This window comes from Chanodichthys erythropterus, chromosome 16 (genome assembly GCF_024489055.1).
Source record: "Chanodichthys erythropterus isolate Z2021 chromosome 16, ASM2448905v1, whole genome shotgun sequence".
In the NCBI taxonomy this organism is placed as follows: Eukaryota; Metazoa; Chordata; class Actinopteri; order Cypriniformes; family Xenocyprididae; genus Chanodichthys; species Chanodichthys erythropterus.
The window spans coordinates 6,772,891-6,798,583 of NC_090236.1; the positions used below are offsets into that span (position 1 = coordinate 6,772,891).

The 25,693-nt window shown below is 36.2% G+C and overlaps 1 protein-coding gene across 1 annotated transcript in view; it reads left to right on the plus strand.

Moving 5' to 3' along the window:
* gpc1b (glypican 1b) overlaps positions 1 to 25,693 on the plus strand; it is a 109,349-nt gene that overhangs the window by 72,381 nt on the left and 11,275 nt on the right. The window contains exons 3-4 of the mRNA XM_067363519.1: positions 5,810 to 6,201; positions 24,785 to 24,950. Coding sequence (XP_067219620.1) covers positions 5,810 to 6,201; positions 24,785 to 24,950 — 558 coding nt within the window. The remainder of the gene's footprint in view (positions 1 to 5,809; positions 6,202 to 24,784; positions 24,951 to 25,693) is intronic.

Sequence of the window (25,693 nt, forward strand, 5' to 3'; positions counted from 1 at the left end):
CATTTCAACAAAAAAGGGCAGCTGGGATCAGTGTAACACACTGAGGTTTTTAAATGAAAATAAGAAAGGTGAGAAAAGTGTCCATTGAAGCGTGAAGAGAGATAATGAATGTGGGATCCTCACAGTGCAGGGGACATGAATATGGTGGGATTTAGAGTCCAGTAACTGAGTCATTTCAACAAAAAAGGGCAGCTGGAAAAAACAAATGGTCAGTGATCTGTTTAATGTGTTTTCAAATGCTTCATCAAGTCTGTGTGCAGTATCCTTTATATAGCACTTGCAGATTTCTGCCCTGCATGCTGACATGTTGTTAATCAGACCCTAAAAACATGTGTTCGGAGTGAGGGGGAGTGAAGATACACTCACCTGGATCAGTGTAACACACTGAGGTTTTTAAATGAAAATAAGAAAGGTGAGAAAAGTGTCCATTGAAGCGTGAAGAGAGATAATGAATGTGGGATCCTCACAGTGCAGGGGACATGAATATGGTGGGATTTAGAGTCCAGTAACTGAGTCATTTCAACAAAAAAGGGCAGCTGGAAAAAACAAATGGTCAGTGATCTGTTTAATGTGTTTTCAAATGCTTCATCAAGTCTGTGTGCAGTATCCTTTATATAGCATTTGTTTGGCCATTACAAAAGTATGACTAATGTGAACTTAATCAGATGTAGGGCACAAAAAGGTCTTATTTACAGCACACTGCTCTTTATTTCATCATGAAAGTATTTGTACAGACATAATCCCATTTGGTGCAATGTGGGGAAGATCTCTGAACACACACACATAAGATGTAGGAATAGAAATGGTATAGGATTTAGAAAGATTAATTTTGACCTTGTTTGAGTTCATCATTATGAATTGTTGCATATCTTGTGTGTGTGTGTGTGTTATAAAAGTACAGACAAGCATGGCTGAATTTATACACTTGTATCAGTGGCTCCAGACCATAAATGTAGGTAGATTCTGGTTTCTAGGCACTAGTTTATGGTGAACATTTTGTAGGCTTTTTATTCTAATCGCTGAACACATGCAGACACACTTTTGACAGAAGCCTAATGTCTTTGTGTTATTCAGCCTGAGGACGGCACCCTATTGTTGATTGACAGGCTTTAAAGGGTTAGTTCACCCCCAAATGAAAATTCTGTCATTATTTACTCACCCTCATGTCGTTCCACACCTGTGAGACCTTCGTTGATCTTCGGAACACAAAGTAAGATATTTTTGATAAAATCTGATGGTTCAGTGAGGCCTGCATTGCCACATCAACAGTTCATGTGACTACAGTGGTTCAGCCTTAATGTTATGAAGCGATGAGAATATTTTTTGTGTGCCAAAAATACAAAATAACGACTTTATTCAACGATATCTAGTGATGGGTGATTTCAAAACACTGCTTCATGAAACTTTGAAGCTTTACAAATCTTTTGTTTCAAATCAATGGTTCGGAACGAGAAAGTCATGGATTTCAGTAAACAAGGCTTTATTACGTCATAAGTGTTTCGAAATTTCAATGGTTCACGTGACTTTGGCAGTTTGATTCACGCTCCAATCCACTGATTAGAAACAAAAGATTAGTAAAGCTTCAAAGCTTCATGAAGCAGTTTTTTTAAATCGCCCACTACTAGATATTGTTGAATAAAGTTGTTATTATGTTTTTTGGCACACAAAAAGTATCCTCATCGCTTTATAACATTAAGGTTGAACCACTGTAGTCACATGAACTATTTTAAATATGTTTTTAGTAGCTTTCTGGGCACTGAAGTGTAAATTAACTTGCTGTCAATGGAGGCCTCACTGAGCCATCTGAATTTATCAAAAATTTCTTAATTTGTGTTCTGAAGATGACCGAAGGTCTTACGGGTGTGGAACGACATGAAGGTTAGTAATTAATGACAGAATTTTCATTTTTGCGTGAATTAACCCTTTAATAGTACACACGACACACGCACATCATAGAATTGCCTTAATGTAGTATTTATTGCCTTTGAATGTTGTTTTAGAGTGTTACAAGTTATGTTGGAATTCCGGCGAGGAAAAAAAAATCAAATCTGTTCTCAGATCAGACATGTTGTGCTTTTAATCACGATCTTACAAATTACTCTAATTCAAACTTTCAGGGAAAATTTTTTAGATAAAAACGGAAAGAGTTGTTGAAAGCTTAGTTGTGGTGACGTTGAAGTCGTGGGACCATAGTGAAGTTCGTTTATAGCCTGCCTTTAGCTTTTTACTTCTGGTGATTGTATTTAGGCTTCAAAATTTGTAAAAATGATCTTGATGAACAAAACATGCAAGTATCATAAACTGTTCATTGATTCATTATGTTTATTGTGTTGAATAGACAGTGGTGATCAAAATTATTGGCACCCTTGGTAAATATGATTGTAACACAGTTCGTAAATGTGGGAAGAAGGAGGCGGGAACCGGTGAACGTTCAACAAAAGTTTTAATTCCAAAAATAAACAAAGAACAAAACGAAAGTAATGCCGGCAGACCCTCGCGGACGTCTGCCGGCCACACAAACATAATAAAACATAAAATAAAGTCCAGGCCTGGTCCTCTCTCGTCCTTCACTGTAGTCGCTCCTCCTTTTATGCTCCCGGAGCTCCTCCGTGAGGGACTCACGGCTCTCGTTCCCTCACGGCTCTCGCCCGCCCTGGTCGCCACAATGATCAAAGAAAAATAAATCTGCATTGTTTATCCTTTTGATCTTTAATTCATAAAATTAAAAAAAATCTAACCTTTCATTGAAGGAAAAGAATTGAAAGTGGGGGTAAAATCACATTATGAAATAAATGTTTTTCTCCAAAACACATTGGCCACAATTATTGGCACCCCTAGAATTTTTATAAATATCTCTGAAATAAAATATCTCTGAAGTATATTCCCATTCATATTAACATTTTTTTTAGCACACCAGGGTGATCATGAACATAAAACTGTCCAGCCATGACTTCCTGTTCCACAGGAGTATAAACATGAAGAAACACAAAGGCCAAATCATTCATCACAATGAGTAAAACCAAAGAATATAGTTTTGATGGGCAACAAAAGATTGTTGAGCTTCAAAAAATAGAAAGTGGCTGTAAGAAAATAGCTAAAGCATTGAAAAACCCCATTTCCACTATCAGTGGAATAATTAAGAAGTTCCAATCAACTAAAGATGTTACAAACCTGCCTGGAAGAGGACGAGTGTCTAAATCGTCCTAATGCACAGTGAGGAGGAAAGTTTGAGTGGCCAAAGACCACAGCTGGAGAATTGCAGAGAATAGTTGTGTCTTCAGTCTCAGAAAGCCTAAAAAATGATCAAACAGCACCTACATCACCACAAGTTGTTCGGGAGGGTTTCGAGAAAAATCCTCTGCTCTCATCCAGAATCAATCTCCAGCATATTCAGTTGTTAGGCAAGACTGGAACTTCAAACACAATTGGCTTCTTTGGTCAGATGAAACTAAAAAAAGAGCTTTTTGGCAGCAAACCCACCAGTTGGGTTTGCTGCACACATGGATAAAAAGTACCCCATGCCCACAGTTAAATATACTGCTGGATCTTTAATGTTGTGGGCCTATTTTTCTGTTGGAGGCCCTGGACATCTTGTTCAGATACATGGTATCATGGATTCTATCAAATACCTACAGATAAAAAAAATCAAAACCTGACCGCTTCTGCTAGAAATTCAATAATGGGCTGTGGTTGGATCTTCTATCAGGACAATGATCCAAAACAAACATCAAAACCAGCACAAAAATGAGTCACTGAGCACAAAATGAAGCTTGTCCCGACCTGAACCCTAAAGAAATTGAGTGGAGTGAACTGAAGAGAAGAAGCACCAACATGAAGCTGGGAATCTGAAGGATCTGGAGAGATTCTGTATGAAGGAATGGTCTCTGATCTTTTGTCAGGAGTTCTCCAAACTCATCAGGCATTAACGAATCAGAGCTGTTTTCTTGGCAAAAGGAGGTTGCAAGACGTATTGAATAAAAGGGTGCCAATAATTGTGGCCAATTGTTTTGGAGAAAAACATTTATTTCATAATGTGATTTTCCCCCCATTTTCAATTCTTTCCCTTCAATGAATGGTTAGATTTTTGCTAATTTTATGAATTAAAGATCAAAAGGATAAACAATGGAGACTTATTTTTACAGTCATCTTTGATCATATTTACCAAGGGGGCCAATAATTCTGACCACCACTGTATTATGTTATTTTTGTGATAATCCAAAAGTATATGTGAAAATCCTGGGTTTTTGTCGAGGGAACCAGTGTGATGCTAATTTCCAGGGTTGGCCTACAAATTTACATCATTCCTGCACCGCTCTATATCCAGTTTCTATCGTTGCGTCTGAAATCACATTCTGTCTGAGTAGGTACTACATTTAAATTTGAATTTACCTCACACCCAAAGTGCATGCACATAAAGCCGCCTTAGTACTAACAGTATAATGGATCTGTGCGTTAGGTCTTAAAGTGACAGCAGGCTAATACATCTGCTGACAAACTTTGAGATAATATTAAAATATCTATGTGGCAGTTTTTCCCCATGGTACTGATGTCAAAATTGTAACGAGTGAAAATGCTGAATGGCTAGTAACTTTGGAAAACCACTAGCCACAGTGGCTGGTGAGCAAAAAAGTTAATGTCAAGCCCTGTTCATGACTGTTAAAAAGTATGTTCTATAGTATGAATATGGGTAGTATGAATGAAATTCAGACCTGCTACATCCGCAATGTTGTTATTGTCACGTGACCTACCTGTGTCAGTTGCTTCGCTTCACTGCCATTCATAAATCCCCTCCTGTGGCCTCATGGGATAGTAAAGTGTCCATCGAATGCGCACTTCAGAATCTCAGCAGAAGTAGTAGGTCACCTACTGTGTTTCAAATACTATGTATTTGGACATACTACTCTTTTGGCATTCTGTTTTTCACATACTATACAGTAGGGAAGTATGTGATTTCAGATGCAGACTATCTTTCTGTCCTTCAACACTCTCTCTAGGGTAATGTGGGATTGATTGATGTGTGACCGGGTTATTGTGAGCTTATGATATCACTGGGTTACATAACACAATTCATTCTTATCGACTTTCTCTCTGAACATTTTTGCATGTGAGTAAGTGTGTGTGTGTGTGTTGAAATGTTTTTTTTTTCTTTTTCATTATTGCCTCTCATTGTGTTGGTACACAAACTACACAACTGACTATTGTCTAACTATTGACTTAGGATTCAATTTAACCTATAGACGTGTTTCAACGTGTCTTAAAAAATCTAAAGGAATTAATGATTCTGGTGAATGATTTCTCATTTATTATAATTCACAAATAATTACAAAGAAGCAGCAAGTAACATATTCAATTAAACTTTACATTTTTAAAGAAAGACTGAAATCTTGTAAAACACTCCATTAATCCTACAGTCTCATTTCATTTGGTTCATTTGTTGTGAACAATCTTATCTTTTGGGTGCATCCATTAAATTCCCAATAAAAATGAAATAATCAAATGAGATGAAGTGCCTTACTTTTGTAAAATATTTAATTCAAAAATAGACAATACTGCATTATTATGTAATTTATTTTACTTATGAGTGGTTAAATTAATGTATCTATTAAAGGACAACACACACATATAATTTAAAATATACATATACATATTGATGAGATATATACTGTCATATAAAAATTTTTTGCAAAATATTGCACTGTCTACTCACTTCATTAATTAAAAATAATTCTTTAACATTTAACGTTTTAGTATTGTGGCCCTTGAGCATTAATGTTGCACTAATGTTGTTCTTGTGTGTGTGTGTTTCCAGATTATTTCTTGGAGCTGTTGAATCGTTCTGAAGCATCACTCCAGACTTCCTTCCAGAGTGGGTTTGGACCTCTCTTCTCCCAAATCACAAAGGTGTTTCAGGATCTGTACACAGACCTTCGGCGCTACTACCGAGGGTCCAACCTCAATCTCGAGGAGGCGCTGAACGAATTCTGGGCCCGTCTGCTGGAAAGACTCTTTAAAGCTTTAAACCCTCAGTACAGTATCGGAGAGGAGTATCTGGAGTGTGTAGCCAAGCAGTCAGAAACGCTGAAGCCGTTTGGAGACACTCCCAGAGAGCTCAAGACCAAAATCACACGCACGGTTATTGCAGCCAGAACATTTGCGCAGGGTCTGGTTATCAGCGGAGAAGCGGTCCGGAAGGTTTCACAGGTAGGTTACTTTCACTCTCTGTGTCTTCAAATATCTTTTCTATGATAATCTAACGTTTTGTCCCAACCAGCCATGACCTTGATGTACATGAAGACATTTTGCCTGTCACTTGGCTGCTTTTACTATCACATTGCACTGATTAGCCAATTTTATATCATGATATCTCATTGGTCCACTTCACACACTGTACATTACCGTTTAAAAGTTTAGGGTCGTTTTAAGTTTTTAGATTTTTAAATTTTTTTTGAAAAAAGTCTCTTTTTACTGCATTTATTTGACAAAAAAATATAGTAAAAACAGCAACATTGTGAAATATTATTACAATTTAAAATAACTGTTTTCTATTTGAATATCTTTCAAAATGTAATTTATTCATGATGCAAAGCCAATTTATGATCGATGCAAAGCCAATTTTCAGCATCATTACTCCAGTCTTCAGTGTCACATGATATGCGTAAACAGCCAGCCTATAATGTTAAAAATCCACACACTCCTTTTTTTTATAATCCCCATAAATCATAAACGGTCTCTACGAACGTGCGTTTTGGCTGTGTGAGATTCTCCAGCTTTGTTGTTGTTGAGCAACCAAAGCGCGAACTCTTAAAGCTCCACCCTCTTCTGGAAAAAGTCCAACAAACTCCTCTTCATTTAAAAGTCCCTTTAAAAGCAGCTCATTTGCATTTAAAGGGACACACAAACTGCGTTTTTTTTTTTTTGCTCACACCCGAATAGAGGCAAATTTGACAAGCTATAATAAATGATCTGTGGGGTATTTTGAGCTGAAACTTCACAGACACATTCTGGGGAGACTTATATTACATCTTGATAAAAGGGGCATTATAAGTCCCCTTTAATTTAAATGATTACCCTTTTTTTTTTTTTTTTTTTTTTATTATTTACCCTCATGTCATTCCCATATGCAGTTATTTCTTCTCTGGAACACAACGTTAGAAATGATATAAGAATCATTACACATCTCTTGCAATAAATCAAGCTTATATTGTATGTCAACACTAAAAGTATCATAAAAGTGATCCATATAACTTCTGCACTATATTCTATGGTTTCTGAAGCCAAATGATAGCTTTGTATGAGGGACAGACTATGGTAGTGAACAAGTATGGACAACATTTTTGACAGCCTCTGGTCACTGTAATAACAGCATGCAGGTTTGAAATAGCATGAGATTGAGTAAATAATTATAAAATTCACATTTTGGTGTGAACTATTCCTTTAAACATCAAATATGTTGGGATTTGCTCTGATTTCTTTACTTTATGCAGGATTTCAGATTTCATGAAGGACAGAACAATGTCTTGATACTGGAAACATCTTGTTTTGCGAATGGTTATAGATTTCAGAAAGATGTCCTTATTTCATTATTCATTGTGTTCGTACTTTATACCTGTGGCAATGCACAAACCCAATACCTCCTACTACAATTGAGACACATAGACGCAGGTGCATGTAGAAACATTGCGGGAAACCGCGTAGGATCAATGCATGAGGAAAACAAGACAAAATGGATATCCCTGAGGCTGCGGCAATCAATGTACATATAAACACACCCACACACACAAACACACTGCAACAAAAGTATTGCATCTATCCAATTAATGCTGACATTAGACAGAGAAATGCTCTCAACTGCAACCTTTACAGGTTCATTCTAACTGTTCTTAGTTTCTTGTAAAAACCATTCATTGTTGTTTAAAATCCTTGGAGACAAAACCCCATTTCCATACACAATAAAAGTGCCTGTATATTCTGATATATAAAAGTTAAAAATGTAAATGAAACCTTAAATGTACCACAGACATACCCTGTTACATTGCAGGGAGACAGTAAGTGTAGTGACCAAACCTACCTGACCTCATTTATTGATATTTTGGAGGTTACTCAGGAGTGTTGGGGAGGAATTGGCAAATTACTTATACTGTATATTTAAAGTAGTTCAACAACAGTTGGTGATTAACAAAGCGTATCTATCTCAGATCTTTTCAATTATATGACTAAAGGTTATATGCCTATAGTGAGAATATAGATTTGTTTTTCATCCACACAATTATTAGGATCTCACTAAACAGCATTTGAACAGATTTATTAGTAACATTAATTAATTAACTATACGACATAGTTTTCTAATATATTATGTAAAATAATATATTTTATCAAAAGTTTCTGTGGACTACATGTTTCATATATAATAATAAAAAGTAAGTTGTACTCTGTCTTTCAACATACCTTCTGATGTTCATTCATGTTTATTTTGCGCTGTAGTAGTAAAATCATGCCACATTAAAGAGTGCCAAAGCAGTATTTATTTTTTGAATTTCATAATAAAATAATAAGCTGAGACTTGATTTATTGGATGGGAGGCATGCCATACATTTTTGTTCTTTCATCAAATGAAAACAGCATAAACTAAAAGATCGATTCTTGGAATTTAAGAATCAATATCAGTTCATATCAATGTCAGGTATTTTTTTTTTTTTTTTTTTTTTGTTTTTTGAGTGATTCACTAAGTTGAGAATCAGAATTCTCAATGCTTTATATGTGAGAGAATACACATTTAGTGTGTTTGAATTCTGGTCAAGGCCTTCTCTCAACCCCTTGAAACTTGTATTAGCAAGGAATACTTCAGCCAAAAATGAACAATCTGTCATTATTTACTCACTGCCATGTCGTTCCAAACCCGAGGTAAGCCTTCCAAACCATGTTGAACCATCCTGCTTGTTTCCATTCTAGGAAAACTGACAATGATTCAGACAGTTCCACAAAAGGTTAAATATATGTTACATTATCACTGATAAAGGTTAGAAAAACCTTTGATTTCTTTTTATTGTTGTTGTCCACTTTGGTTCATCTGTTGTTTACTTCTCATTCTTTTCCTCCACTTTTCTTCTCCCCTTCTCAATTCTCTCCTCTCCTGAAATCTAAATGAGTAGTGAAGGGAACCTAACTCTGTGTCTGACCTCTTCAAAGTAAGTCAAGGTTGACAACACAGAGAAACTGCCAGCACTGCATATTGAAAAGGGCAGTGTGTGTGTGTGTGTGTGTGTGTGTGTGTGTGTGTGTGTGTGTGTGTGTGTGTGTGTGTGTGTGTGTGTGTGTGTGTGTGTGTGTGTGTGTGTGTGTGTGTGTGTGTGTGTGTGTGTGTGTGTGTGTGTGTGTATGTGTGTTTGTGTACTAAGGTGGGAAAGCGATTGATTTGGCAGTTCCAGACTGTTTTGTCTGACCAAGAGATGTTTTTTTAACCCCAGCATGTAAGAGGGAAATACACAGAGAAGAAAATCCCAGAATGGTATTTTGAATATACACTCTTAAAAAAACATTGGGTTAAAAACAACCCAGATTTTTAACCCAAGGGCTGGGTAAATATAGGACAGAACACATGTTGAGTTAATTTAACCAAGCATAATGGGTTGATACATTTTTACAGTAATACCAGATTATTTTTTTACTTCATAGAATTAATGATTAACTTAAATCCTCTACATTTTTTTTTTATTATTATTTTTTATGAATACTCCACACAACCACTGGTTGATAATATGATAATTCCTTTGTTTTCAATCATATTTTACAGTAAAAGCCTGTGATAAATAACTCAACCCTTGGGTTATGTCTGACCCAATATCTGGATAACACAAAAACTACCCAAACACTGGGTTGCTACATCTGACTCAGGATCTGGGTAACACATAAAATACCCGAACACTGGAAAAATCACCCAAAAAATCACCCAAAAGGCTCAACCCAGGATTTGGGTGGAAAAATAGTCTGTGTGTGTCAAAATTCTGAAAAGTTCTAAAAATTCACTAGCCAATGGTAATTCTATTGCCAATGTGAACGTAGAGGGTTGCTGCACCAAGCTCAGTGGAAAAAAAAAAGGAAAAAAAAAATCACCCATGATGCCAGACAAGGTGAGAATAACTTTAAATATACTTATATTTCATTCAATGCCAAAAAAATATTGATTAAAAATAGTTAATTCTAAGTTAAAATGCAGTAGGGGAGCATGGGGTAAGTTGACCCACCCCCAGTATCTTGGCAACCGTACCATTTCATTGTCATGTGACCATATATTTTAGAACCACCCATAATTTCTGCCAGACCGTGAAAAGAAGAAACACATGGGAGGAGTGGAAGTTGCTTATTTACTTTAAAAACTGTTTTTGGCTTGTCAAAGTAAAATTTTAACATTACAGATGTAATGGCTGTTTCATCAAAGCAAATTTGTCCAGGTCTAAAACTATTTATGATGCATATTGGTAATTTAGCAACATATAAAACCATGCAATTCATTTAGCTAAATATTAGCCTGAATTGGTAAGCTAGCTAGCTTTTCCTAAAATGGCAGCTATGGGGCAAAGTGAGCCAAATGCTGTGGGGTAAATTGAGCCAGCATTTTAACTTACCCCACCCTTAGGCACTAACATTCAGTTAAATCTGAAGGATAAACTGTTGTCATTTCAGTGCAATATTACGCAACTGGTTTAGTTTATCTTTATTTTTGAGTTTATTTGATCTGTTTATTTGATAGGGACATTGTACAAGTACACCAAATCCTTCTCTGAAACGAACCTGAGGATGTTTAATCATATATATATATATATTTCCACCTGTAGTCTCTAATGGCCTAACATGGTTGGCATTGCAGAAAAACTACCATGTTAAGAACCTTTTGACTAAAATGTTTATTAGTTTCAGTGACATTTATTCATTCTTATTTAGTTTTTATTTAGTTTTACTCAACAAACTCTCTGTTTAGTCTGTTTATGGGAAGGTTACAACTTTGATGTTCAACATATTGTTTCAGAAAAGCAAACAATTAAAGATACTGAAATTTCAACTAAATTTGGTTGGTTTTATGTTGTTTAATTTAGCTTAAAAAAATAAAATAAATATATATATATATATATATATATATATATATATATATATATATATATATATATATATATATATATATATATATACATATATATTTATGTGTGTGTGTGTGTGTGTGTGTGTGTAAAATATTTTTACAAAGAAAATTTGTAAAAGGAAATTTGATTATTAAATTAGTTTTTAAAATAGGTACATTATTTTTACAATTTCACATGGGTTTGATTCAGTTAGATGGTCAGTTTACACCCACCTACTGACTTGGCTCAACTTACCCCTAACCTGGGGTAAATTGAGCCAGAGGAACACTTTTTTATAAGAAGCCATATTTTTAGAACCCTTTGTCATAAAGGTATTCTGATCATTTAAAATGATAGGAAATATCCTGAAATACTTTATTGTACTTCTGCCTCATTTTCCCTTATCTTGAGGACCACATAAGTAAAAAAATGGCTCATCTTACCCCACTCTCCCCTATATTTATAATAATCACCTCGTCTGCCATCATGAATGTTTTTTTATACACCACTGAGCTTCTCATGCATTCTGGGATTTTCTGGGATTTTATTTTACCAAAATATTTGAAGTATTTTTATGTTTATTAGACTATTATGTTGTTAGCTTAGCAACATGCTAATGTCAAACTTGCACTTCCACTATTTGTGTGAAATGCAGTGTTGCTGCCTGTGTAGAGTTTTCCAAATCTACCTTAGAAGGCAGTATACAGCAAGACAACTAACTAAGTTTTGGAATGAAACTATTTTGTGTGCGTGTACTGAAGGGAGTTGAGCGTTCTACTTTTGCTTTGTTCTCTTCTTCTGAGGGTTTGGTTAAACATACTGTCTTATCTCTTGCTCTCTGTCTGTCTTATCCAACTCAATCTGGAAGTGATTGTTTAGCAATGAGACTGACATCCCTGTTTCTTTTATATTAGAAAGTTGATCTCCAGTAGTGCCCTCTTTCCCTTATACATGCCTCCAACCCCTTTATGTTAAATAATTCTTCATTCTATTCTGTTACACTCATTCATAATTGTATCATTCATTATGTTCATCAATTCTCTTAATGGATTGTTCTGGCTTCGATACACTTAAGATCTATCAACAGCATTTGTGGCATAATGAAATTAATTTAGACTCATCCTGCGGTTAGAGTGAAACACTTAGGATGGAAGTAAACCAGGCCAACATTCCAAAGGGTTTAAAAGAAGAAATGTGAAGCACATGAATTATTCAGTAAAACCTTATTAATTACGCTGTAAAATCATCTGAATTGTATGCTTTTTGAGGTGAGACTACTTTTATTAGGTGGATGAATGTCTGGTTGTTGACATAATTCCTATATGGAGCTTGCTTTAAAGATAGTTACATGAACTTGACAGTAGTAAGTATTAACAGAAAGTAATGTATTTATTAAATATTACTATTTAGGTTTAATTTATTTATATTTTAGTTGAATTTTAGTTTAATTTCAGTTTTAGTTTTTATTTAGTTCCAGTTTGGAGCTTATTTTGGTGCTTTAGCTTAAATGTATTCAGTTATTTCTCCAAGGCAATATTACTAATTTTGGTTTAGTTTAAGTGTTTTATCTAACATTTAAAATCGAATGTTATTTCTACTTTATTTCTATTGACAACTTTTTTTTAAAAAATTAGTTTTAGTTTTAGTTAATGATAACAACCTTGATTTGAATCTTATGAAAGCTTGTTTCCGGCACGGAATAAGAAAAATGTAAAAGATAAGTGCGACTTTTTTTCTCAGAATTGTGTGATATAAGCTCGCAATTATGAGTTATAAAGTCAGAATTGCGGGATGTACTGTAAACTCACAATTGCAAGAATTCAAGTCAGAATTGTGCAATATAAACTCGCAATTCTGACTTTTTTTCCCCTCAGAATTCAGAATGCAAAAGTCAGCTCACAATTCTGACATTTTCTTACAATTATGAGTTTGTCTTGCAAATCTGAGAAAAAAAGTCAGAATTGTGAGATTTTAGTCACAATTGCCTCTTTTATTTTGTTATTCGGTGGTGGAAACAAGCTTCTATAGAATATCTTTCTGTATTCTTGCACATTGAAAGGAGGTACTAGTTAATATCGCAGATATCTTGCTTTTACTGGTTCCTTGTAGTATAAATGTATCATGCAAAAGCAATAGTTTTTGGTCACCAAAGCCATTGTAGAAATGCTCTATTAGCAGCTGGCTAGCTTTTTTATGTATTCAGTGAGCAAAAGTGTCCTATATAATAAAGTGAGTAGCATTTAAGTGGTCATGTGATCTAAACATGTCTGTCGCCATGAGGCAACCCACTCCGTGTAGAATAAGACAGCTTCTTTTAGATTGTGGATTCTCAATCCCAAAATGAATGATTTAAAATATTCATGAGTCAAAATGATTTTCAGTGATATTCAACATTATGGCACACAAGCTTTTACCTTGTTTGGGGTCATTCAGGTTGACTACGAAGATGAAAGAGGAATGAAGAGTTTTAGAGGAAAGAAATTGTATTAGGGGAGTATTAGCCTGAAATAAAGGAAGGAAATGAAAGAATAAAAGAGCTATGAGCACAGCTGGTCTTCCCTTCTTTCCTCTCTAGTCGTTCCTGTGTTTTATTCATTTTTATTAAGGACGACTTGTGCTCCTCGTGACTTCAGAAGTAGGCCAGTCGCCGCACATCTTTCTCCGCACACTGGGAGGAGCGCAGCCATCTTTCTTTCTAATTACTTAAGAGAAGATCATCTATAAAGAAAGCACATCTAGACTGCGCCGTGACCCCAACCACATGCGTACATCCCTTATCAGACGTGCCATTTAAGGACAGAAGAACAAGTAGAGCCTTATAAAACAGACGAGAGATGGGAAAACATTGGCAAGAACTTTAAGCATATGTTAATGAATGAATAAATCAAACAAAGGTGGAAACTCTTTAAAGGAACACTCCACTTTTTTTGAAAATAGGCTCGTTTTCCAACTCCCCTAGAGTTAAACAGTTGAGTTTTACCGCTTTCAAATCCATTCAGCCGATCTCCGGTTCTGGCGGTACCACTTTTAGCATAGCTTAGCATAGTTCATTGAATCTGATTAGACCGTTAGCATTGCGCTTAAAAATGACAAAAGAGTTTTGATATTTTTCCTATTTAAAACTTGACTCTTCTGTAGTTACATCGTGTACTAAGATCGGTGGAAAATAAAAAGTTGCGATTTTCTAGGCTGATATGGCTAGGAACTATACTCTCATTCAGGCGTAATAATCAAGGAACTTTGCTGCCGTTCCATGGCTGCAGCAGTGCAATGATATTTCGCAGAGTCTCTCACATACGTCTCCATGGTTGCAAGGCACGTTCCCTGTGCAAGCAGGGGCTCACGGGCACTGCGTAATATCATTGCACTGCTGCAGCCATGGAACGGCAGCAAAGTTCCTTGATTATTACGCCTGAATGAGAGTATAGTTCCTAGCCATATCAGCCTAGAAAATCACAACTTTTTATTTTCCGTCGGTCTTAGTACACGATTTAACTACAGAAGAGTCAAGTTTTAAATAGGAAAAATATCAAAACTCTTTGGTCATTTTTAAGCGCGATGCTAATGGTCTAATCAGATTCAATGAACTATGATAAGCTATGCTAAAAGTGGTACCGCCAGAACCGGAGATCGGCTGAATGGATTCGAAAACGGTAAAACTCAACTGTTTAACTCTAGGGGAGATGGAAAACGAGCCTATTTTCAAAAAAAGTGGAGTGTTCCTTTAAAGAGGACCTATTGTGTTTGTTTTTTTACATTTTCAACTTTCTTTAGTGTGTGATGTTGCTGTTTGAGCATGAAAAAGGTCTGCAGAGTTACAAAGCACAAAGTCCACTTCAAAGGGAATTATTCTCTATATCAGTAAGCACTGTTTCTGAACTCCAGAAATGACTCGATTGAAGTCTTGAGTTTTCTTTAGGCAATGAACTCATCACAATATTCCTCATTTAAATAATGCTCACCCAAGGCATCTGAAAAAAGGGACGAGGCCTGGTTGAGTTGAGTTAGTCGTGTGTTGAAATTTCTGAAACAAGCACAAAGCGTACCATAACTATAACTAAACAGAGCTTTAACTGGGAAAAGTGGTGCTGCAGTAATATAAAAAAATAATGTGGTTTTTGAACATTCAAGCAAGATAACTTATTCTAGTAGACCCTAAAAACAAACTCAAGACTTTATAAAAGTGCATAATATATAGGTCCTCTTTAAAAATACAGTGGTATTTTTTGGGTGGTGATACCATGGTAGTCTTTGAAGCACGTTACAGTACAATATTTAACTTTGCGAAAAACATACTCTGGTGGTATCATAGTACAGTGATGGTATCAGATGGTAATACTGTGGTATTCTGAAATGGACCATGGTACTAGAATTCATGTATCCGCATGGTATTAGCATAGTACTCCATACTGTACTTCCAAGAATACAGTACCATGATTTTCCCATTTTGCGTCTAAAAAACATGATAGTATGGTACTTTTTTTGTAAGTGTACATAACATTGCACAAGTAAAATAGGTTGTGAATGCCATTTTATGTTGATGTGAATTACTATAGCATTTGAAAATGGTAATCAAACAGCAATATTTTGCAAATATTGTCTCTGTTGAATTGATTATACAGCTGTAGTTGAATAAATAGCTTGAGAATCCTCTGAAACACAGGGCTTTTGTGGGATAGGGTGAGTCCAGGCTAAAGAGCTAACAAACTAGAGCAGACAAACACAGTGGACCTCACAGGACCAGGCCTTCTGCTTTCGAACACAGATCCATCACAGCTGGGAATGTGGAAACAAGGCATCATGACGCAATTGTTTTGGCTTAAAGGGTCCATTGAATTCGGAAAGCTGTGAGAGAGTGGCTCAGGTTGAGATGTGTGTGTTAACATTGCTAATTTCACTGCAAAAAAAAATAAAAAAAATCATCTAAACATCATCAATTTTGAGGTCAGCATGATTTTTCTTCTTTTTGAATAAAATTTATACTTTTTTCAGCAAGGGCTAATTACAATTATCAAAAGCCACAGTAAAGACATTTATAATGTTACAAAAGATTTATCTTTTTTTATGCTTTCTATTTTTCTCTTCATTTACCAAGACATCGACAAATATTGTTTTCAGCATTGATGATAATCAGAAATGTTTCTTGAGCAGCAAATCAGCGTATTAGAATGATTTCTGAAGGATCATGTGACACTGAAGACTGGAGTAATGATGCTGATAATTCAACTTTGCCAACACAAGAAAAAGTTACTTTTTAAAATATATTCAAAATAAATTGTAATAATATTACTGTTTTTACTATATTTTACTATATTACAATATATTTCACTATATTTTTTGAATGTATTAAATATCTTACAGGCCTCAAAGTTTTGAACAGTAGTGTATCTTGAATTGAGCTTATCTTTTGTAATACATTGTCTGTTTCACATCATTAATGGATTAGTCCACTTTTAAATAAACTTTTCCTGATAATTTACTCACCCCCATGTCATCCAAGATGTCAATGTCTTTCTTTCTTCAGTCGAAAAGAAATTAAAGTTTTTGATGAAAACATTCCAGGATTTTTTTCCATATAGTGGACTTCAATGGGCACCAAACAGTTGAAGGTCAAAATTTGTTTCACTGCAGCTTCAAATTGTTCTACATGATCACAGACGAGAAATAATGGTCTTATCTAGAGAAACAATCACTCATTTTCTAAAAAAATAAATAAATAAAATTTTATAAATTTTAACCAGAAATGCTCATCTTGAACTAGCTCTCTTCTTCTTCTTCTTCTTCTCTATTAGAATTCTGGCAGTGTAGACACTGCTAAGTGTATTACTGCCCTCCACAGGTCAAAGTTTGAACTAATTTTTATATGCATATAATCCTGGAATGTTTTCATCAAAAACTTTAATTTCTTTTCGACTGAGGAAAAAGAAAGACATGGACATCTTGGATGACATGGGGGTGAGTAAATTATCAGGAAAAGTTTATTTAAAAGTGGACTAATCCTTTAATGTCACTAATTTGTGTATTTTATTAGAGTATTGTAAAAACTGCAGAATCATAAATATTTCTTTATTCTTCTGCTTCATGTGGATTTTACTAATTTCCCCAAAGCAGAACATAACTATGGATTGTTCACAAATAGCGTAATGAGAGCAATAAGCTCTGGTGATATTTTTAACCTGTCTGAGCTCTCGAGAGAACAAGTTATCTTCTCTGAAATTGTCATCCAGTATTGTGAAATAGCTCAGTGGTACTCTGACTTTTTTATGATTGGATTTTGTCCTTGCAGATGTTGCAAGACTTTTTAAAAAAAGACAAGGTGATGATCTCATGTATAAATTGAATGTGAAACTCCATTCACAACCCATTTTAATGTTTATTGTAACATATTTCACACAGCCTTTTCTCAATATCTTGACTGTAAAAAGGCAAGTTGTTTAAGGGCTCGTTGTATGTTTATGCTAATATATATACCGATCAGGCATAACATTATAACCACCTTCCTAATATTGTGATGGTCCCGGTTTTGCTGCTAAAACAGCCCTGACTCATCAAGGCATGGACTCCACTAGACCCCTGAAGGTGTGGTATCTGGCACCAAGATGTTAGCAGCAGATCCTTTAAGTCCTGCAAGTTGCGAGGTGGAGCCTCCATGGATCGGAGTTGTTTGTTCAGCACATCCCACAGATGCTCCATTGGATTGAGATCTGGGGAATTTGGAGGCCAAGTCAACACCTCAAACTCATTGTGCTCCTCGAACCATTCCTGAACCATTTTTGCTTTGTGGCAGTGCGCATTATCCTGCTGAAAGAGACCACAGCCACCAGGGGAATACTGTTTCCATGAAAGGGTGTACATGGTCTGCAACAATGCTTAGGTAGGTGGTACGTGTCAAGTAACATCCAAATGGATGGCAGAACCCAAGGTTTCCCAGCAGAACATTGCCCAAAGAGTCACACTGCCTCCGCCAGCTTGCCTTCTTCCCATAGTGCATCATGGTGCCATGTGTTCCCCAGGTAAGCGATGCACATGCACCCGGCCATCGAAGTGATGTAAAAGAAAACATGATTCATCAGACCAGGCCACCTTCTTCCATTGCTCCGTGGTCCAGTTCTGATGCTCACATGCCCACTGTTGGTGCTTTCAGGTTTGGACAGGGGTCAGCATGGGCACCCTGACTGGTCTGCGGTTATGCAGCACCATATGCAACAAACTGTGATGAACTGTGTTTTCTGACACCGTTCTATCAGAACCAGCATGAACTTCTTGAGCAATTTTAGCTACAGTAGCTCGTCTGTTGGAACAGACCACACGGGTCAGCCTTCGCTCCCCACGTGCATCAATGAGACTTGGCAGCCCATGACCCTGTCGCCGGTTCTCCACTGTTCCTTCCTTGGACCACTCTTGGACCCCACAAGAGCTGCAGTTTTGGAGATGCTCTGACCCAGTCTTCTAGCCATCACAATTTGGCCTTTGTCAAACTCGCTCAAATCCTTACACTTGCCCATTTTTCCTGCTTCTAACACATCAACTTTGAGGACAAAATGTTCACTTGCTGCCTAATATATCCCACCCACTAACAGGTGCCGTGATGAAGAGATAATCAGTGTTATTCACTTCACCTGTCAGTGCTCATAATGTTGTGCCTGATCTGTGTATGTATGTATAAGATGCATTAAACTGATCAAAAGTGACAAATAAGATTTTGAAAATAATTTCAAATAAATGCTGTTCTTTTGAACTGTCTATTCAACAAAGAATCCTGAAATTAACATCACGATTTCCACAATTTTCTTTTAATCAAAACCAAATCTAAGCTCCAAAACAACGTATTACAGTAACTTCCTGAAGGTTCATTCAGCTTTGCCATCACAGGAATAAATTGCATTAAAATAGAAAACAGTAAACTATTTTTCACAATATTACCGTTTTACTGTTTTTTTCCCCCATCAAATAAATGCAGCCTTGACGAGAATATGAGACTTATTTCAAAAACTATATGTGACTATAAAACTATAAAATATGTAAAATACAATAAAACCAGTACATTTGTCCACATCAACAACCCTGTTAAAAGCACATAAAATGTCATGTGATGTCTGGGAATATATGATGTGAAGAACAAAAGATCAGCTTCACAAAAATCAGTCAAACGTCTCAAGATTAGTAAAGCCCCCTTGAGAAAGATAACTTTGTATCTCATAGGAAACAGTTTGCCGCCCAATGGCATGACCTCAGCTTGATTTAAAGGGTTTTCCCATGCAAACAGCATACTTCCTCAGCCACTTTAGATAAACAGATACGACAGTAGCCTATTTAAGCTTAATTAAGTCTAATTTAGTCTGGACTATACTCTGAACTACTTTTGATGAGGGAGGGTTGGTCCAAGAATTTTTCATTTCTATCCAAGAAAAATGTCCCAAATATGTTTCAGTTGGTTTCTGTTTTGTTACTCCAAAGCTCTTGATCAGATTTGCCGTGGTCTGTTTGGTATGTTTTCCTGACACATATTCCAGCTGTTCCTTCTAATTATCAGGAATCAAGGATACGTGTGTAATATGTTCCCTGGGGTGTCTGATTCAGAGCTGAAATTAATAACGTGAGGCGATAAGATGAGAACAGATAAAAGGATTACATTAGATACTGTTGCCGACATTAACCTCTAGCTATCGTAGCATTAGCTAAACCGCTAATTCTATTAAGCCCTTTGTTTTGGGATTTTGGTGCCAAATAGATTCTGGCATATATGCGGTGGAGTCCTCATTAGGATGCAAAGGCTGGATGGCAAGTAAAATACAGGCCTAGAGATTCTGGGAGTGCTTGGTTTGAGAGACATGGCTGTTAAACTCAAATGTACCTATACTTGAAGGATGAGCTCATTTCACACCATTCTTTCCTCCATCATGCTGTCATTTTTTAAATCACTACAGTAGGAAACTCAGTCTTTCTGCAAGTTTCAAAGGTCTAAAATCTTAAACCTACAATGTTCAGAATCTCTGGGAACAAATTATAGTGTTTGGAAAGTATGACTCATTTCTACGAATTTGGTTCCTTCGGACAGTTCCATAAACGATTCAGTTATTCTCATGTGTTCCAGTTCAGTCTAACTGAGATTAATGTCACATAAGGTCACACTGTTGCCTACAGCGCTTTACTTACACGTTAAATAAGCATATTAAATATGAGACTCTGCTCAAGCACTTAGATCTCCCTTTGAACTAAAGCAAAAATATAATAGATAAAGAATTTACTAATAATAAATAACATAGATCCTATCAAGTTCAGTACACTCTCAGAAAAAAAAGGTACCCTTTCAGAAGGTACTAATATGCACCCTTGAGGGAATAGTTCACCTAAAAATGAAAATGATCCTATAATTTACTCACCCTCAAGCCATCCTATGTGTATATGACTTTCTTCTTTCAGCCGAACACAATCAGAGTTATATTAAATAATATCCTGGCTCTTCCCAGCTTTTTGAAGCCCAAAAAAGCTCATCCAACCATCATAAAAGTAATCCATATGGCTCCAGTGAGTAAATAAGTGCCTTCTGAAGAGAAGCGATGGGTTTTTGTAAGAAAAATATCCATATTTAACACTTAACTGGCTTTCAGCAATAGCCACACGTGCGTTCATGAGAGAGTCGAGTAGTTCCGGTGGAAGGGTGACCTTTGACCCCACTAATGACTGGACGTAGCTCCTCTTATATCGAAATCCTCCGACATTTTCCTTTAAAACTTATTCGTTTGTCAATTCTCAACTAAACTTATTCTACCCTTATGTCATACGTCCTACGTCATAAATATGGATTACTTATAGATTTTTTTGGAGCTTCTAAAACTCGGACACTATTCAATGCCATTACAAAGCTTGGAAGAGCCAGAATATTATTTAATATAACTCCAAATGTGTTCAACTGAAAGAAGAAAGTCATATACTCCTAGGATGGCTTGAAGGGGAGTACATTTTGGTATAATTTTCATTTTTGGTTAAACTATTCCTTTAAGGTGGCAGCTTTTGTACCTTTTTTCCTGAGGGTGTATGAAATGCCCAATTCAATGAGTAAATAACACATTTGCAAATCGGTTCGATCAATTCATTTGATTAATAAAAATACATTTTGAATCACTAGTTTGAGATTGCTGAATGTCCAACCTGGCATTGCACAAGGCTCAAGTCCAAGTGTGGGTCCAATGTCCAAACTGAATCCGAGCCATAGACTGGGCAGCAAACTCTGATGAATCACAGATGCTCAGAGGCTTTGATGTGCCATATTATCCTCCCTCTACTTGTTCTATATTTTCCCTCTCTCACACTCTCTCTCTCTTCTTCTGTCCTCGCTTTCCCTCCTCCCCGTAGCTTCCTGTGCATCTTCACACATCCTTCTCACATTCACTCCATTTGTCTATTCTCTGAATTTCTCTCTCATCATATTTTCTCTCATTCTTCTCTTCTCTCCTCATTAAAGAGTTTGTGCTTGAGTCATCCTTCAGGTAACAAGCACTGCCAGGTCTCCCTGAAGGGTGGTGTGTTTGTGTGTGTAAGGTGTGTAGGAGTCTGAATCAAGTCTTTTTACATCAGTCCAGTCCAGTTATTTATATCTCAATGTGTGACAAAAATTTCTTCCTCCCTTGATGCTGCTAGTTTTCACTTTAAAGTGAAGTATGCAAATATCTAGAGCGAAGTGAATCTGCTACCCATGTGGCACCTTTCCCAATCACATTACTACAGTTTATCAAACAAAAAGTTAATATTGAGTAACTTAAATGTTAGATATTGCCATTTTCACTGTCTATTTTTGGTCCACTGACGAAACCACAGCAGAACATTGTGTTTCCTTCCTGAATTAATTATTTGAATAAATAAACACAATAAATGGGCTGCGTCCGAAATGTAATACTCTCTTAAGTAGGTACTTATTTTGAGCAAGAAATTACTGTAAGACTGCTAAAAAAGCATGTTCTATAAAGTATTAATGTGTGACATGGGGCATTGACAAATGAGGTTTTTAAAAGTGTAAAAAAAAAAAAAGTTTTATTAAGTGTTAACAATGACATTGTGGTTTTTATAATCAATTAACACAACTTTTGTCATTTTTTACAAGATGGACAAAATTTGTCTCCAAAAATGTCATTCGGTTTAACCAAAATTTCGGTTTTACTGAATGACATTTTTGGTTATACCGAATGACGATATTTTCAAACAATGCTAACAGGCTGATATCTAGCTAGCTAGCAAAAGGACAATCAAACATTTTGTATTTAGTACAAGTTTTTAAAATATTACAACATTTTCCATGTTTTATAGCGGTTGTACCGAATAACCTGATGTTACGGAACATGTGTATGAGCAAGTGAGCAACATGAATTTTTCAAAAAGAGAGTTAGTTACTTTGCTTCATGACCATGTGGTCCTTTGCAGGTGTCTGAATGATGTCACATCCTATCACATGATACTGATCGCATGACCATCCAAAATGGTCCCTTCATATTGGTTACTCCTAATAACATCAATGAAATTAATTTTTCCGGATATTTTTTCTCATAACAAAGCAACAACTTACACATAATTCTAATACCATTTTGCACTATGTTGATATATGATGTTATAAAATCAGGCCAGAATAAAAAAAATATATACATTTATTACATTTATTACACTTTAAGATATTTCCTCTCGTAAAAGAGTAGGGGTGTAACCCCGGTGTCCTGGCCAAATTCCCTCCATAGGCCCTACCAATCATGGCCTCCTAATAATCCCCAACCCCAATTGGCTCTTTCACTCTCTCTCCTCTCCACCTTCAGCTGGTGTGTGGTGAGCGTACTGGCGCCGTTGTACTGTGGCTGCCGTCGCATCATCCAAGTGGATGCTGCACACTGGTGGTGGATGAGGAGAGACCCCTGATATGATTGTAAAGCGCTTCGGGTGTACAGTAGTACATATGAATGCGCTATATAAATAAATAAAAAAAATATATATATATATTTTAATTACTAATAAAGTGGCTGTATTGACCTTTGGATGGTTAAACCGAATGCCCTTTTGACACTTCAAAATCTTTAAAATACCTTTATATGTAGCAAAATATAATTAAAACCTTTTGGATTCAATAAAAGATATCTAGTTGTATTACTTTGGATGTCATATATTTGTTTTGTATTATTATTAAGGCCTTTGGACCAAAAAAAAAAAAAAAGAAGACCCGTCACTGACCCACATGCTACTCTTGTCACATACTGTTGAAGTATGCAGCCATAGTTCCGTTTCTAAATGAATCGGCATGTTTGACTCATTTGAGTGGATAATTCAATTACTCGTTTATAAAGTAGGTCTGGTATTTTGTCCTATACAGTGAATCTGTGTTCTTTGATTGAGTGAATGATTCAATGACTCACTTTTTCAGTGATTCATGACAGTTTTTTTTTTTTTAGTTTCTGCATGAATCAGTGGGTTTGAATGAATGAATCAGTTGAGTGATTCAATGACCTAAAGACAGTGACTTGTCACACCTACTGGTGTAACCTGAAGAAAGTCATCTGTTGTTATTGTAATTAGTAATAAAGTGAACCTCTAGGCTCAAATGACATCTGCAAAAAGCTTCAGTCATATTGAAATGCATTGGAAATTAGATCTTTGTTCTTACATTTTTTTTTTTCTATAGACATTATTTTTACAGCCTTTATACAGTATCATGAGGAAAGATGACAATATATGCAGATTCATCCTTGTCCAGAATTCGTCCAGAACTTTTTTTTGTGAAAACTAGTTTTCGTGCAGGTTTAATATAATGGACAATGGAGTCTCCTCTTATCAGGCTGATCACATACAGTATGACAGAACTGCAGCTCAGCATTAACCGCACTGATGTCATCTGGGGTTACTTGTCTATTTCGATTTGACTTGAAAGGTATAATTTTCAGTGAAATACAAATTTATTCTCACCACTTTCTGAACGACTCCCAGTTGATAATAAAATAATGCATGTGATTTGCAAGTGTTTCATCATCTGATCGCATTGAAGGTTTTGACTGAAGATTGTTCAGAGCCGGTTACTTCACATAAGTCATTGCAATATACAGTTACTGACATTCAGCTTTGTGAAACTGTGTCAAAGTTGTATGATGCAGCTGCGACAATGTTTCGTGCAGCCTAATGCAGTTAGGACAGAAAGAATGCAGTTACATTTACAGAAATCAAATGTCATACTGACTGTATTACATTTACACCTAAACAAAAACTAGTTTTGCCTTCCAATATCCATGAAATTAGATTCATTTAAACATCTATACAAGCAAATGTCAAGTTTTCTTTCCTTTCTGAATTGCATTACTTTTCCCTATGGGGCCCTAAATAAATCCCATGCTTTGACATCAGAGGAGTGGAGGTTTCTGATAAAAAGTGGGAATATTGTGAAAGTTGTCTTCAACCTCATGGGGTTACTGTCTGTAGAAAAGCATGATGGGTGTTATGCAATAATCTTATCAAAATGTAGCATCCCACATCTCTGGACCTCATGGGAAACTGTAAGAACTGACAAAGACTTATTTGTAGAATGTAATTATCACTTTTTTTTTTTTTTTTCATTATGTGTGACAACACAATTCAGGGCATTTTCTGTGGTTACATGAGTCAGTATAAATATGCTTCTTTCATTTCTTGTCCCTCTCTTGCAGGTGTCCCTGAGCACTGAATGTGTGCGTGCCATGATGAAGCTGACGTACTGTCCTCTCTGTAGCGGCGTTGCCTTTGCCAAGCCCTGCTCAAACTACTGTAAGAATGTCATGAAGGGCTGCCTCGCCAATCAAGCGGATCTGGACTCTGAGTGGAGGAACCTGGCAGGTGTGCAGAGCTAAGATAGACCCTTATAGGCCCTATCCCAAATTGCACCCTAAACACTTGCGGTCTTCCTACGAGTCTGTACTTTCATGACGTAACACTGCTTTGATTGTTGGGTAGAAGACTGCTGCAGAGCTCGCTTCAGTGCGGGCTGGGCAAAAGTGCACATTTCAACCAGGGCACTCGCGAGCACCCTTCTAAAATCTAAAATGACAAATGGTATACCCTACGGTCTTGTGGACTTATAGTGGCCGCCATGTGCGCATGTCCGTTAAGTCTACAAGACCATAGGGTGTCCCATTTGTCATTTTAGATTTTAGAAGAGTACTCGTGAGCGCCCCTTTGTGGTTGATATGCACACTTTTGCCCAGTCCGAACTGAATGTGCTGCTAAATGCATATGAAGTGTGCCATAAAATGCTACAGTCAGTTCCCGGAAGTAAAAATTCAATTAATTTTATTCAGGTCAACTTATAAACTTTTGAAGACAGACCTGCGTTGAGCAAATTTGCACCATGAGTCTGTCTCAATATGCTTCAATATACAATCTCTCAATATATGGGTCATTGACGAATAAGGTTTTTAGAAGTGTTAAAAAACATAATGGAGATATAATTAATTTTGAAGTTTTATTAAGTGTTAACAATCAGATTATGTGGTTTTTATAATCAATTAACATTTTTTACAAGATGGACAAATTTTCGGTTTAACCATAATTTTGGTTTTACCGAATGACACTTTTGGTTA